This window comes from Neodothiora populina, assembly GCF_041146345.1.
Source record: "Neodothiora populina strain CPC 39397 chromosome Unknown canker_contig_15, whole genome shotgun sequence".
NCBI lineage: Eukaryota > Fungi > Ascomycota > Dothideomycetes > Dothideales > Dothioraceae > Neodothiora > Neodothiora populina.
The window spans coordinates 2,105,959-2,120,400 of record NW_027191413.1 but is presented as its reverse complement, the minus strand read 5'-3'; the positions used below and the strand labels follow the sequence as shown (position 1 = coordinate 2,120,400).

The window sequence follows — 14,442 nt, the reverse complement described above, 5'->3', positions numbered from 1 at the left end:
TTGTTCTCGACAGACTCGAGGGTTCCGGTCTTTCTCATCTCGTCTGTTCTCTGTAACAACAGAGAACTCGGCGGTTTCTATTATCAAGGCGTAAAAGGGAAACGGGGGAACACTGGATCAAGTCGCCTCTTTTTCTTTCTGCTTCTTCTTTTACTTCTATCTTGTTTTATTGGCGGCATAGGGGCCTTTCTTCTCTTCTTTTTCACTCTTCTTCGACAAGCCCTTTTTCTTTCTTGAATAATGTTTATTATTACCACCTTTCAAATCACAATTCAAATCAGACACATGGAAATCATATTCATGTTTTTTTTCTCTCTACGAGAAGTATAAGTTGGGACTGAGAGCCTTTCGCAACACGCACTTTTTCCGTTCTTCATAATGTTGGTGGAAAGGACGGACATTACTTCTTATTCCTGTGTTTGTGCGTAGCTGAACATGCAGAGGACAAGCTCCGTCACGCCAATAGAGCAGATTCACATCGAACGTAGAATGATAATTTGCCCATACGTGACTGACTACAAAATCCGCTGAGACGATAGCAACAACAACAATAACAGCTCACATGTACTTATATCCTGCTCTCCTTTTTTCCCACGTCATTACTTTTTGAGCATCTTTCAAGATACTACACGATTTACATGATTTCCCATTTACGCAGAGCCATTCGCGGCCTTGGCTTCCAGATTCGCGACGACATGGCTCTGTGCATCGTGCCCGCTGGCGGGCGAGTCATCCGGCCTCAATGGCGACAAGTCCGTTGTGCCGTTGAGGTGTTGGTCGTCCGACTTCTTGGGGCGGAAGGGGATTGGGGTGCTCGGTCTGCTTGAGAGGAACTGTTTTCGGCAATGGTTAGTGAAACAACGCTTGGGTGAGCGGAATACGAAAATAAGCACTCACGGATGATGCGGCAGATAACAAAGCAATCAGGGAAGCCTGGACGACGTCCTGGTGGATGCCGACGCCCCACACGCGCTGGTTGGTGCTGGTCTCGAGACACTCGATGAAAGTGGCTGCCTTGACGTCCTTGCCGCGACCGATGGCGTGCTCCTTGTAGTCCGCAACGTCAAGGGTGATGCCGAGGGGCTTGAGAGCGTCGGCGAGAGAGGAGAGAGCACCGTTACCCACACCCTTGATGTGATGTTCCTCACCGTCAATGTCGATGATGCCGCTGAACCTTCTGCGGAGGTTCTTGTTCGATTGCGTCTTTCCTTCGCTTGGGGGTGCAGGGGAAACGGAACGGTCGGTGGTGATGTCGTAGTCGATCAAGCTGAAACGAGGGTTCTTCTCCAAGTGGTAGGCATCAACAAAAAGCTCCTTGATCTCGTTGGCTTGGAGTTCGCGGCCGAGCTTATCGGTTTCCTTTTGGACGACCTTGCTGAAAGCGATCTGTAGTCCTCTAGGAAGGTCGAGTTCGAGGGTGCGTTGAATGATCCAAGCAACACCGCCCTTGCCTGATTGGGAGTTGACACGGATGATGGCCTCGTATGTTCGGCCAATATCCTGGGGGTCCAATGGAAGGTAAGGAATCTGCCATCTCTCGGTGTCGTTGTCTTTGCCTCTCCGTTGGTTGAAGCCCTTTTTGATGGCGTCTTGATGTGAACCCGAGAATGCGCACACGACGAGCTGTCCGCCATACGGGGCTCTGGGATGCACAGGAATCTTGTTGCTCTTCTCGACAATGTCGATAACACTGTTGATGTCGCTAAAGTCGATTTGCGGGTTGATACCCTGGGTATATAGATTCAAAGCAAGGGTGACAAGGTCGACATTTCCTGTTCTCTCTCCGTTTCCGAACAAGGTGCCCTCAACTCTGTCGGCACCAGCCATCTGTGCAAGTTCTGCGGCGGCAACAGCGCAGCCTCTGTCATTGTGCGGGTGGAGGGAAACGCAGATCTTCTCGCGCTCGGAGATGTGGGTGCAGAAGTACTCGATCTGATCGGCGTACACGTTGGGGGTTGACATCTCGACCGTGGCAGGGAGGTTGAAGATGATGGGGTTCTCGACCGAGGGTCCCCATGCAGCTTTGACAGCCTCACAGACCTCAATCACGAACTCTGGGCTGGAGTCGGAGAAGGTCTCGGGGGAGAACTCATATGACCACTGTGTACCGGCGTGGCTGGGGTCGTCTTTTGTGATGCTTCGTGCGTACTTTGTGCACTCGACGGCCAAGGCGAGGCTCTGCTCGTTGTTCATGCCAAAGACAATCTGCTGGAAACACGGACTCGTGGCAAGGTAAAGATGGAGAATGGCCTTCTTGACGCCCTTGAGGGAATCGACCGTCCTTTTGATGAGCTCCTTGCGGCACGGTGAGAGAACCTGGATGGCGACATCGTCGGGGATCACGCCGGGCGTCTCGACCAAGCGACGAGTGAATGCAAAGTCGGTGTCGGATGCGGAAGGGAAGGACACCTCGATTTCCTTGTAGCCAAGCTCTACCAACATCTTGAAGTAACGCCATTTTTGCTCTCCGTCCTGTTACATGTCAGTCCGCGAGTCCCGAGGAAGGCGCTGGTGGGTCCCTGTACGCACCATTGGATCAACCAGACTCTGGTTGCCGTCTCTCAAGTCCGTTGACAACCATCTCGGAGGGGCATCGAGGGTCTTGTTCGGCCATTGACGATTGGGCAGATCAAGAGGCTTGAACTTTTGGTATTTCTTTGAGGGATCTTTGAGCCTGTAGTCGAATCGTCATAAGCTTCATGATATTCGATTATTACACATGCGAGAATAAAGGCTGCTTACATAGGCATCTTGTGGGATGACGATTGGCCGCAGTAAATTCAAGATACACAATTTAATCAGTACTATGAACTGAGGAGGATTTGCAAATCAAAGGCTTTCAAGTGGTTCATAAACAAGTTACCACAATAATGGCTTAAGTAGTAAAATAAGATAGATCCGGCACACTATGTCTTTCACTAGGAAAGAGTCACACTTCTTGGTGGAGGGGTCGCTATGACTGTGACGCAGCAAAATTTCAAAATTTTGCGGAGAAGGCGCGCCCTTTGCCGCCCGCATTACAAGAGATAGGGCGTAGAGCGGGGGGTTTACCTCTGCGCATACAGTCGGTATAAGGTACTCCACCTTGGCTGGTGCTTTACCAACCGATACACACAGACACCATTTTGTCAGGATACCCTTACTGTACGATGTTTTTCTTCTTTGCTGCTGTCACATTGCGAGGTATATGTTTTCTTGCTTCATAAGACCTCAGTGTTGGTGCATGTGGAAAAAGAATCCATATTGCCTTTACTATATAGACCAGAATAGAGGGTTACAATTACATCAGACCCTTGATAGACAACCTTCTACTGTGAGTCTGTCGGTACGTCTGTCTGTGTGCTGCGCTCTCGATCCCATAGACAAAACACCAGAGCACAACACATGTCGAAAGACGAGTGCTATACGTGCTTTATAGCTTGCTTGGGATTTGCTTCAAGCGAACCACTCCCTTTACTCGGTTAGCACCAATATAATGCTCCACACTTCGCATCTAATTTAATTTACCTCTTGGACGCATGTAGCTATTAGTGTGCCATCCTTGGTGAATATCCTATAATGCATCACGTCACGTCAATGAACCCTTTCTTATCTACTTTGGACTTCGTGTCATGCATACCTCTGTGTTACCAGGCCTCTTCCATCTCCTGCCCATGGACTCTCCATCTCGCTCAACATCCAATCATCAGCTCGGAAGTCTCGGGGGTTGTGAAAGTATATCGTGTGGTCCTACCCAGCTACATCAGCGAGGCTTCAACTGAGCGCGAATCGTGTCGACTCACCAGAGAGACCATCATTCCGATCTCAGGCCTTCTGTTATGCACGTTGTGCACCTCATCGTCGCTCATGGTACGAATCAACTCAATGACATCCTCGTCCATTCCCGGCACCCGCCTCAGTGTTTCGTCGTCCATCGCCCGCAGCCGCCTGACCACCTCTTCGTCGGGCCTCGCACTCCCGCTCATCTGATACCGCTTCAACCGATGAACCCTCGACACAGTGCCGATGAACCAGCTGTCGCTCATATATGCCAACGCCGAAAGGTGCGCCTGATGTCCGCCGGCCTCACTGATCGTGTCTCTAGCCCTGCTCCACTGTCTGGTCTTCTTGTCTTGCGGTCGATGCGAATCGTGATTCAACATATCGACCCGCTGGCTCACGAACGGGCTGTCATCACCGTGAGGAATATCATCGACATCTGCCTGCTGCATCGGACCCGGTACGGCGGGCATGTCCATCGCGTGCTCGACTACTTGCTGTCCACCGCTCTTCTCCCTGACGAACGACATGGTGGTGGTGAATATCGGCTTGCCTTTCTGACGAGCCTGTACCGTTCGTGTGATGAAGCTCTTTCCATCTCTGACTCGCTCGACATGATAGATGATCGGTATCTCGGCGTTGCCGGCGAGCACGAAGTAGCAGTGCATGCTATGGATGGTGAAGTTGTCCGGCACGGTCCTCTGTGCGGCCGCAAGTGTCTGAGCAATCACGCAGCCACCATAGATACCTCGGGCTCCAGGTGGGTGCCATAATGGGCGAGTGTTTGTGAATAGATTCGGATCGATGTCATTGAGATGTGTGAGCTCTAGTACGCTTTCGATTATACTTTGGCTTGGATCCGGAGGTGGTGGTCTAATCAAGGTCGCCATGGTGTGCGTTACTCGCTGTGTAACGAAAGAAGGAAAACAGAAGAGCTATCTATGCTTGATGTGATTTACCCCTCGGTTCTGCCTTTTTGTGAGTATACACATGGACTTGCGCCAGATTGGCGTGTGACAATAGTGTGCCTCGGCTCGGCCACGGTGGGCCGACAGCGGCTACAAATTCCGAGCATCGTGGGGTCAGTGGTGCAAGCATCATCCATAATGGTATTCACCTTCTTCCCTTCTTCAGGTACCTATACCAATACCAATTGCACAACAACAGGGATATTTGCAATGATTCGCTTTCCTTAAAGGTCGGTGACGTCCAGCGCATGTCTTCTCGATGTGGAAAGTCGATATCTGCCAGTCAAAACGATTGTCACAATCACAGCAAATACGGACAAGGTCGCCCATTGTTCAAATTGCCTTAAGTGGTGCAAAGCTTAGAGTAAGATATTGCAATTACACAACCTACAATGGTTCTACAAGGACTGGAACCTATGTGGATGTCTTGCCTTTGTACAGTACTAGAATCAGCACCTGTGCCAAACTGACTCTGCAACTTCGCTGTCTACCTACCTTACCTCTTATAGTACACGGTCAGACGCGTCAACGCGTAATCACACTTCCTGATGCGGTAGGCTGCAACAGTTCTTCCTTCCACTAAACACAACACATTCGCAAAGCTTTCGGCATACAGATGCGTCTGCCCGCACGTACGCGTGCACAACACAATAATGTAGATAAGGTAACTAAGCCAGAATCAAGGCAACACCGACTCCCCTTCGTGTTGAATGATAATACATCGACGTCAAATGTCATTTAGGGAGTTGACATCAGACCCTAATCTATATGAAGGAAGCTTGCCCCTCTTGAATGCTTGAGCTCTGAGCCTCATGAAGAAAGATCAGCTTCAGCCTTGGTCTAGCCCAGTCGTGCTTACTGGAGTCATGTAGCTGCAGTCTAAGGTCCACAGACTCATGTGGGCGTGGGCGTAAGGTACACCAGGTAGGTAGTGTGTAACACGATCCTGCTGTGCTGCGTGCATGTACATCATCATCACATTGAGCTATTACATGGTCCCCATTGAGAAGGCATGAGGTGATGATTGGAAGGAACGCGTGGGTTTCTCCAGGCGCGTCTGCCTATGTCTCGAACTGATCTGCTGCTATACTTGCTTCATCGCTCTGATGCCTTGTTTGTACCCAGGGTAGTTTCCACTTCTGATGAGCAGGTGAAAGATGTTGTGCACATATAAGGTATATAAGACCATCTCACTCTGTCTCGTCCCGTCACTTCTTTATTACACTCACACCTGCAATCTTCTCAGTTGAACATATCCCAAAGCTCTCCAATACACATTCTACGCAAGCAAGCAAGTCAACAACTAATCCACAATGTCCGCCCCAAACCCAGACAACGTCGCCGCAGGCCACAAGGCCAACATTCACAACCCAAGTCCGTGTCCATATTCTTCTCATTGACTCTTCTTCTTTTCATCGTACCCCTATTGGGCGCAGTCTTGTCACCTCGAAAGCCCATTGCAACGAAACTGACAAATGCATGGAAAATAGACACATCCAAAGAGTCCAAGGAACACTCTGAGCAAGTCCTGGAAGCGCAGTTCCACACCACCGGAGACGGAAAAGACTATTCTCACGTGTACGTTGAAACCCTTGGTTCATGTTCTGTCTTCTTCTCTTATACTCAAAGCTGTGTCGAATGATACTGACTACTTGGTGACATACAGTGTCGGTGGTCTCAAAGCAGCCACCCATAACCCAAACGTCAGGGAAGAGGCCAAGGAGCATGCTCAGGAGCGTCTGGAAGAGTTGAAGTGAGGGTAGTGCCTGAGTCCTTCCAAAGCTCGGAAGGAGGAGCTGTCCTGTCCACAAGATAGCTTCGTTTCATGACTGTGGGAACCATGAGTTCCGGGGGAATTAACGACGGAATGAGTTCAAATGACGAAGATTCCTCGAATGCGCTTCACTATAGTCGATGTTGACTTGATATATTAATGACAGCTACCAATTCGTGAAATGATACGCTTGATGCAGTACAAAAAGTGCCGATTTTGCCAACGTGAAGTACAATCCGTGGAGGAAGTCTGACCGTGGCGAGTGATATTAATTCCACAGAAACGAAGACCATGACCTACTTTAATATGGCTTCTGTATACCTATCCTCTGCGCTGGTCCTTTAATCTAGTGGAGAGACGACGACGAGTCCCTCGCTAGCTCACTTCTTCCTCGCCACCCAAAAGCTAGGTCTATAGATATTCTGCAACATGCTCGTAGGATCCTGGATATACCCAGACTCGATGGCGCCACTGGCATCATGTTCTAGGATCTCAAAGCCAAAGTGCTCCAACAAGGGCAACACTTCATCATCCGCCAATTCAAAAGACCCCGCCTCCCCGATGCCCTGGTTCGACACCTCTGCCGCTCTTTGCCTGTTCTTCATTTCCCTCCCAGATGACGACGACGATGAACCTTGGCTCTGCTGCTGCTGCGACTTATTGTTCCCACCACCGTCAAAATGCCAAAGCAACGGACCGAGATTGATCCACACGCCACCGGCCCTCAGAGCATGCAGCACCGTCTCGATATACGCAATGAGGTTCGGCGCGGTATCGATGAAGAAACAAGTCGCGACGGCGTCGAACGTCGCCCTGTTCTCTGGCTGCTTGTACAAGACGCAAAAGTCGCCCGAGGACATACTCATGCGCTCAAAGGCATGAGTCTCGCAGTGCAGAGCATCACTAGCTCGCGCCAGAGCGGGGCCAGGCGCGAGGTCGGGGATCTGGACGCGCCGTAACTGGTGTGCGCGAGAGGTGTGGTTTGAGAAACTCAGCGCCCAGGGGAACAGAGAGTGTTTCGGGGAGGAGGCGGTTTGGTGGTTCAGGATCCAGTTGGACACGAAGAGTTGGTGATACGATATCTCGTTGCCTTCGACCGCGTAGCCGGCGCGGTTCAGCTCGAAGACGAGCCGGCCTAGACCTGCGCCTGGCACCAGGACGTTCACGCGGCCGCGCTGAGAGGGGGACAGGACTGGGGCGGTGAGTTTGTTCAGGGCGTTGATGATGGGGTCGAAGCATGCGGATCGTTCGTCCGAGGCTTCGACGGACCAGTCGCGGTAGATTTGTCGGATTGTAGAGCGCACTTTGTCCATGTCGGAGGGAGTCGCGGTGCCGTGCCATGAGGTGTCGGTTTCCGCGATGCCGTAGGTGGACAGGGCGACCTCGAGGATTTGGTCGGCGAGGTCGGCGTTTGCGTCGATTGCGTCGTCTACTGCGTCGAAGGTCTTGGGGAGAGAGAAGGGGGGAGAGGAAAGCAGAGCCATGTGGGACGAGGGCAGAGAGTAGAAGGATTGTCGGCGCAAATGAGTGATGTTGTAGTGTGCTGCATGACGGTATTGTCTGTGGATTCACCTTGACATGTCAGGATGATTATGTACTTTGCCAACTACGTATGACGAACAGGACGATTTGATTCTGGTTCATCTTGTCTTCTTCTTGATATCACGAAGGCGGAAAAGAGTACGTTCAATTGCGAAAAGCGCCTCACCTGAAAGAGTCCAGGGCAGCATAAAGAACCCTCCTCTCCTCGGGATCAGATAGAGGATCTATTTCCTGACACTCCTCCCCTGCCCTTTCTTCCGCTGCACTATCAATCGCAGGAGCAGTGACATGTACCTGCTGCGCGTTCGACTCCTCTGCCATTGTAGCGGATCAACACTGCTAGACATGCAGTATATCAGCTCGAACTGTCAAGATACATGCGAAATGTCAAAACAATCAGTCAGGCGAAGCGATTTATAGTCATCGGGCATAGGCGGAGTTAAGCCATGATGCGCATACAAAATCAAACAAACAACCCCACCAAATAAAGCCTATACCGCTTTCAGATGGCACACCTCCAGCGATTTACAGGACACCAAGGTACTTTTCCTCAACACCATCGCATTCATCGCGCCCACTCTCCGAGTGCACTCCAATCCAGCCTATCCAACTCTTTTCTCTCCCGAAGAAAAACCCACAATGTCACTACAAAGCGGCTCAACGCCAACAAACCTAGCCTCAACCCTCGAACTCTCCCTCGCTCTACCCCGCGCCTTACCAGGAAGTCGCATTCACCTGCGCCTGACACTCCAGCCCAAGACCCTGCTGCTCTTCCTGTCGTCTTCTTCAGGCGAAGGCACGCAACAAGCGAGTCTGGGCACTTTCGTCTACGCCATGCCTGACGTAAGCAGTTTCTTCCTTGCCCTCGCTCCGTTTTAATTACCTACACCGTTCCCCCAACTACACGAATAGAGAGCCATGAACGATGAAAGGAGAGGAAACTGACACGACACAACAGAGATACAACCCCACTCAACCCCTGAGCACATCCCTCTACACCTCTCCCTCGAGCGCCATAACCGACTCGGCAACTCGCATGGCCAAGATCCTGGCTCGACGCACCGGCCGCGCAGTCTACGTCGGCAACAGCTGCTCGAGTTTCGCCGCCGCGTCTTCCGGCGACAGTGGTGGTCTAGAGGGGATAGGAGGGGTCGGTGGAGGAGAGGAAGGAGGCTTTCACTCGTTGGAGGACGAGATGGAGGGATTTAGGCGGGTGGTGGATGTTGTGTTGAGGGAGGTCAAGCGGGAAGAGGAGGAGGGGAGGTTGCGGGACGGAGATGGAGGTGAGAAAGAGGTTGTTGGTCGGGTTCAAGGGTTGAGCGTCAGATGAGGTAGGGGCTGTGTATTCCGTGAGATATATGGATAATGGACGACAAGGAAAAGGAAAACCATTATAGATGGGCGACGGGCTGATATAACGAGTCATGAAAGAGCATTTAATGGATACATATTGGCATGGGAAGGAACAGAGAAGAGCCACGACGGTGCAGGTCGAATGAAAAGTCTGACGATTGGCCTGAACGTACCCTCCTTCCTCACACACTACCTACATACATGCATGCATCATCAACATCATCAAGAAGCAAAAGAAGAAAAGGGGCTTCATAGTCTGTTTCCGGGGGTTCTTTGGCAAAGACTATGACTAATAACCACTAGCATGACTACTACTGATCCAGGATGGAGAGAATCAAGACGAACGTCCAATCAGACTGGTCAGAACAATCCGCCCACCTCCGACGAGGTTGCTAGCAAGCCCACCAAGAGAAGAGGAAACGGATAACAAGAAGCGGTATCAGGACAAGCCGAAAGATGATAGCCCAATATGTGGCTTACATGTGGTCCTAGTGGTAGCCTTGATTGCCATTGTCATCAGTCAATCCTTTCTCGGGCCTCTTCACTTCCGCAGTAGGAGTTCTGAGGTAGGACTACGTTCAGTAAAACCCATCTCGATGCGATACCCTATTGAGGAAAGCGCGCGATACTTATGCGCGTGCTCTCAGGGCATGGCTGTTGTATGCTTGATCGAGCATTGCCAGCACAGAGGCTGTCACGTACGTTTACTTGATGCAGTTGCAAGTCTTACGTGTTGAAGTTCCATGGTCATTTCCGCGTTTGACACCGCAGGTGGACCGCGGAGCACCGTTGATAATACGCGGGTATGTTGTGAGGAAAAGGGCTCTTTTGGCATCCGCACTTCAGCCGCCTTGGCCATTCGACGGACTTGTGTTGGAAAAGCTTCCGCGAGGTCCAGTGCTCCATGGTCCGCCGCCAGCGCCAAAGAGCAATGGACTCTGCATGCCACTGTAAGACCCAGGGCCATGAAGACTTCCGACTCGGTTGTCGTAACGTCCATTGCCTCCTCCGATCAAGGGCTGCGGCGTTGGTTCAAAGGAATCCCAGCCATCTGGATTCGGGAGTGAGCTCTTCAGTGATGTTGCTGAATTGACACGAGTGTGGCCTGCGCGACCACTTGGCACAGGATACATCGACGCGTTCGAAGACACGCGACGCGTTGCGAAACCGGTATGAGGATTAGGAGTCAGTGGACTAGTGTTGTGAGGAATGTCGTTCCAGACACTGGAAACCGAATGGATGCGTTGCGAGCTTCTAGTTTGCCAGCCACCAACGTTCGGCCCGATCTCTGGTGTTCGGATCGGCGGAATTGGTCGAGGAGAGCTGCCTTTGCTGTAAGATCCGTACTTGACATCAGTCTCGAAGTAAGTTCCCGTCGCAGCATTCAGCATGGGCATCGCTGCCGATTGTTGTTGCATTGGAGGCGTTGGCGGGAGGTTCTCGTCATCATCTTCAGGTCCAACGAGATCATCGACCATGTTTCTCAGATTTGCTTCCATGGTGTAAGTCTTGGGCGGTGCTCTGACGGTCTCAGGAACCCTCTCTGAAGATGTCTGTTGCTCCGGTGCTGGTGGTGTGAGTCGCATCTGTTCTAATTGAGGTTTGATCTTGATGGGTGATTGCGTGACCTCGGCCGGAGGCTTCTCCTGGACGACGAACCTTGTGCCGTCGTACGTGATAGGAACATCCTACAACATTAGATTTGCCTGATGTAGCAGTAACCAAAAAGAACTTACATCGTCCACAGCTAAGCGCATGGCATCGTATTGGAGATCTCGCAGCCTGGCAAGCATTTCGATGTCGACAGCCAACCGCGGCAGACCCATGTCGTTGAATTTGGGCTTGTTTTCGGTGGATCCAGGGGTCCGCCATAGGCTTTGAGTGTGCTCTGAAATTAATGGCAAGAAGCCATACGCATCGACATCCTCCTCGAGCTGATAGCCTGCCTCTGGAAGTTGTGTATACGGGAAGGCGATGGCGACAGCTGATAGGGTAGAAGCGTATTTCATCCAGAATTGGTCCACACTTTTCAGTAGATCGTCGTCCCCTACACCTGCAGCGACCAGATGCGCATTGCCGAGGAGCCATGCACTGTAAAGGCGGAGGCATGGCAACACGTGTCGTGCCTGATCGGTGATTGCTTGCGAAAGTTCTCTTGCACCTTTCGGTCCTTGATCTCGTGTGCCGACTTTGTCCAGATCAGAGGTGTAGCTGTCGAGCAAAGTGATGAAAAATCTAACGTTCAGGCGGAGGAAGAAAAAGTAAGCTTGCATGTACTCTTCGCGATCCGGGGCCTGCTGGAGTCGAGTTGCAGCACAAGCTTGGGCGGCGAAATTAATGAACATGATCTTTGGCAACACCCCATCGAGAGTACCATTCTTCAGCTCTGATTCGGTCCTGCTCAAAACTTCCTTCTCCAGCTCCTCGTACTGAGAAAACTGCTTGCCGCGATAGCACATGCTGTGGAAGCGGATGAACCACGCCACCAAGGCCTTGCGCGAAGCTGTCTTGTCGTGAGGGAGGTTCTTCGGGACAAGATCACCCTTGTTCCATCCTGCGATAATCTTCTTGAATTGTAGTTCAAGATTAGCAACGGCGTTCGGATGGGGTTCCTCGACAACTATTGCACGATAGAGGTGATAGGTAGAGCGAAGATAGTCGCCTTGTTCGAAAGCGACGACAGACTGCTGATGGAAGGCCACTCCAGACGTGGCCCGCAAGGAAGCGGCAAGCGCGTAGTAGCCGATTGCCGGACCCCAATCAGGCACTTTGTCAAGCCTCTCAGCTGCGCGATACCTGAACAGATCTCCAAGGTAGATCAGAGTCTGATAGCAGGACAGAATGACCTGTTCTTGGACATTGGCAGGAAACCCGGACTGGAGATTTGGTTGGACAGCTTTTGAGATGCGTTAGTATGTGTGTATGCGTCTGAAAAGGAGAACAGCGCGTGACTGCTTACGCTCTGACTTGACCTGACGAGCAATGCGCTGCAGCTCGGCGATTCCGCCAAAGCGAGCATTCAGCTTCTGGATGTATCCGCGATAATAGCGCAGGCTGTCCTTGAGAAATTCGAGGTAGAACTTGGTGAGTTTGCGAGTTTCTACGGGTTTGCTAGATCGCTCCTTGCGCAGCTACGCCTGTGTCAGCGCAAGTGTTCCTTTTGCTTCCTCACAGCTCGGCGAGAGTGTTCTGACCTTGTTCAACTGCTTGCGTAAACGAGCATTCAATTGACTGTGAGCGAACCATAGGAGTGTTTCCACACCAGCGGTACGGGCTTCGAGAAAGTCGCGTGTGAGGGCTTCGTCTGTTGCCGCGCGAACACTGATTACATCAATACAGTGGACTTAAATTCGAAAGACTACATGACGCACTCTTTAAGCGCAACAATGACTTCCTCGAGGGGTGTAGCGGTGTCTGCGAGTTTTTGTTCAAACTGCTTTTCCATAGAACGCGCCTTCCTGCTTGACATGAGCTATGATGAACCGAGGAGGAAGTCGAGCATGACATTTGATACGCACGTCACGGCTCGTGCGAGGTGGGAATCCATGGTATCGAATATGTCGGCGGGCTGACGCTCTTCATTGAGCGCGCAGTTGTTTCTGCGACCCCGCGGTGTCGAGGTCAGATGTAGCAATGGTATCCGGAGATTGCGGAGGTTCCGATGCGATCCATGGAGGGCAAAGAGGAATTATTGCGAATTACAAGCAAGTAAGCGCGACAAGTCGATGCTTGCGGCTTGGGCGCTGTAATGTGGGAGTGGTGGTTGACAGATTGATACACGGAAGGTGAAGGCAAATGTGATGTGGAAAGGTCGAGAGGCTGACGATCCACCGAGGTGTCTGGAGATTCACCAGTATATTAATTACAATAATAGAGGAGCGAGAAAGTCATGGACCGCCGGGGGTCGGCTATACAATCTTCCGTTTATCCAATGTAACACTACCACCACTATATCAGCACTAACCACCAAGCCTCGCCCTTTTGTTCCACGCAATTCTAAGCCAAGAGAACGATTTACGGTTCTGCCAGTCTCCAGTCAAGCCAAGCAGAGTGCAATCATGGCCAAGCGACAGCGACAGGACTCCAACGTATCGCTGCATGAGCAAGACTTATCATCTGCCGCCGCACAAGAAATCGTCCATCCCGGCAAGTATACCCATCTAGATGCAACTCCCGCAGAAACCACCAAGGGAAGCAGCAGCCAGACCATTCAGTGCGCCTTGCCACCTCATAAGCCCTTGCTCTTTGAGCGTTACTCCGATTACGAGGTGCACTACCAAAAGACGCATGTGAACAGGTGTCTCGAGTGCAACCGCAACTTCCCCACTGAGCACTTCTTGGATCTTCATATAGCTGAGAACCACGACCCATTGCGCGCAGCGAGACGTGAGCAACGTGGCGAGAAGACATATGAGTGTTTCGTCGAGGGTTGCGACAAAGTATGCAGCACGTGGCAGAAACGGCGAATGCACCTGGTGGCGAAACACATGTTTCCGCCCGAGTATGACTTCTTCATTGTCAATGATGGGATTGATAACAGGACTTCGATGTTGAGGCCAGAGAGCAGCTATCGCGGTCGAGGACGTTCTTCTGCTGCTACAGGTACTGCGGAAGCAGTTGATAACAACAAGGGCCGCGGTCATGGGCACGATGCGGTCAAGATGGACATCTGTGGTGATGAGGGTACTGTACCTATGACACAGGCAGATGAGGATCAAACTACGCAAACTACGCAAACTGAATCAATCGACCAGCAAGCGGATGACGCAGTGATCAATAGTATCACAGGGTCGCTCGCAGCTCTCAACTTTGTGCCAAAATCCGTGACATTCGGTAGAAAACAAGGTGGAGGACTCGCGAAGAGCTGATGCGGCTTCGTCAGTGGCCTATAGGACCTTACTGTTAATTTGCTCTGCGTCTCGAAGAAGATTGAGTATACTCTGAATGTAATTGGCTCTCTCTATAGCATTTGTAAGGTCCCGCCCAAGCGGCTAGGATTAGCTAATGCAAAGTATGCCCCAGGCGTAGGAGTATGTCACTGCCCGG

At 51.4% G+C, this 14,442-nt stretch overlaps 7 protein-coding genes across 9 annotated transcripts; 3 read left to right on the top strand and 4 right to left on the bottom strand.

Moving 5' to 3' along the window:
• Window positions 1-650: 650 nt before the first annotated feature.
• Window positions 651-2,750, bottom strand: AAFC00_003065 (uncharacterized protein; the record flags this gene model as incomplete). Its single annotated transcript, XM_069342482.1, has 4 exons — window positions 651-833; window positions 898-2,472; window positions 2,530-2,674; window positions 2,743-2,750. 4 exons carry the CDS (start codon window positions 2,748-2,750, stop codon window positions 651-653), a joined length of 1,911 nt encoding a protein of 636 aa, XP_069198981.1.
• Window positions 2,751-3,412: 662 nt separating this feature from the next.
• AAFC00_003064 (uncharacterized protein) lies at window positions 3,413-4,649 on the bottom strand (the record flags this gene model as incomplete). The annotated part of the gene is made up of 4 exons (XM_069342481.1): window positions 3,413-3,451; window positions 3,508-3,553; window positions 3,620-3,729; window positions 3,783-4,649. 4 exons carry the CDS (start codon window positions 4,647-4,649, stop codon window positions 3,413-3,415), a joined length of 1,062 nt encoding a protein of 353 aa, XP_069198980.1.
• A 1,391-nt stretch (window positions 4,650-6,040) lies between these two features.
• AAFC00_003063 (uncharacterized protein) lies at window positions 6,041-6,484 on the top strand (the record flags this gene model as incomplete). Its single annotated transcript, XM_069342478.1, has 3 exons — window positions 6,041-6,101; window positions 6,218-6,305; window positions 6,394-6,484. The coding sequence occupies 3 exons, from the start codon at window positions 6,041-6,043 to the stop codon at window positions 6,482-6,484; spliced, it is 240 nt and encodes a 79-aa protein (XP_069198979.1).
• A 397-nt stretch (window positions 6,485-6,881) lies between these two features.
• Window positions 6,882-8,364, bottom strand: AAFC00_003062 (uncharacterized protein; the record flags this gene model as incomplete). Its single annotated transcript, XM_069342477.1, has 2 exons — window positions 6,882-8,061; window positions 8,210-8,364. 2 exons carry the CDS (start codon window positions 8,362-8,364, stop codon window positions 6,882-6,884), a joined length of 1,335 nt encoding a protein of 444 aa, XP_069198978.1.
• Window positions 8,365-8,682: 318 nt separating this feature from the next.
• On the top strand, window positions 8,683-9,373 carry AAFC00_003061 (uncharacterized protein; the record flags this gene model as incomplete). The annotated part of the gene is made up of 2 exons (XM_069342476.1): window positions 8,683-8,886; window positions 9,002-9,373. 2 exons carry the CDS (start codon window positions 8,683-8,685, stop codon window positions 9,371-9,373), a joined length of 576 nt encoding a protein of 191 aa, XP_069198977.1.
• An 865-nt stretch (window positions 9,374-10,238) lies between these two features.
• Window positions 10,239-12,943, bottom strand: AAFC00_003060 (uncharacterized protein; the record flags this gene model as incomplete). Of its 3 annotated transcripts, XM_069342474.1 has the most annotated exons (6): window positions 10,239-11,084; window positions 11,133-12,292; window positions 12,356-12,527; window positions 12,591-12,717; window positions 12,768-12,854; window positions 12,915-12,943. In XM_069342474.1, the coding sequence occupies 6 exons, from the start codon at window positions 12,941-12,943 to the stop codon at window positions 10,239-10,241; spliced, it is 2,421 nt and encodes an 806-aa protein (XP_069198974.1). The 3 variants fall into 3 exon arrangements, with proteins under 3 accessions (XP_069198974.1, XP_069198975.1, XP_069198976.1); XM_069348057.1 differs by lacking the exon at window positions 12,915-12,943 and having other exon boundaries at window positions 12,768-12,865; XM_069342475.1 differs by lacking the exons at window positions 11,133-12,292; window positions 12,356-12,527; window positions 12,591-12,717; window positions 12,768-12,854; window positions 12,915-12,943 and having other exon boundaries at window positions 10,239-10,982.
• A 511-nt stretch (window positions 12,944-13,454) lies between these two features.
• Window positions 13,455-14,264, top strand: AAFC00_003059 (uncharacterized protein; the record flags this gene model as incomplete). The annotated part of the gene is made up of 1 exon (XM_069342473.1): window positions 13,455-14,264. One exon carries the CDS (start codon window positions 13,455-13,457, stop codon window positions 14,262-14,264), a length of 810 nt encoding a protein of 269 aa, XP_069198973.1.
• Window positions 14,265-14,442: the final 178 nt, after the last annotated feature.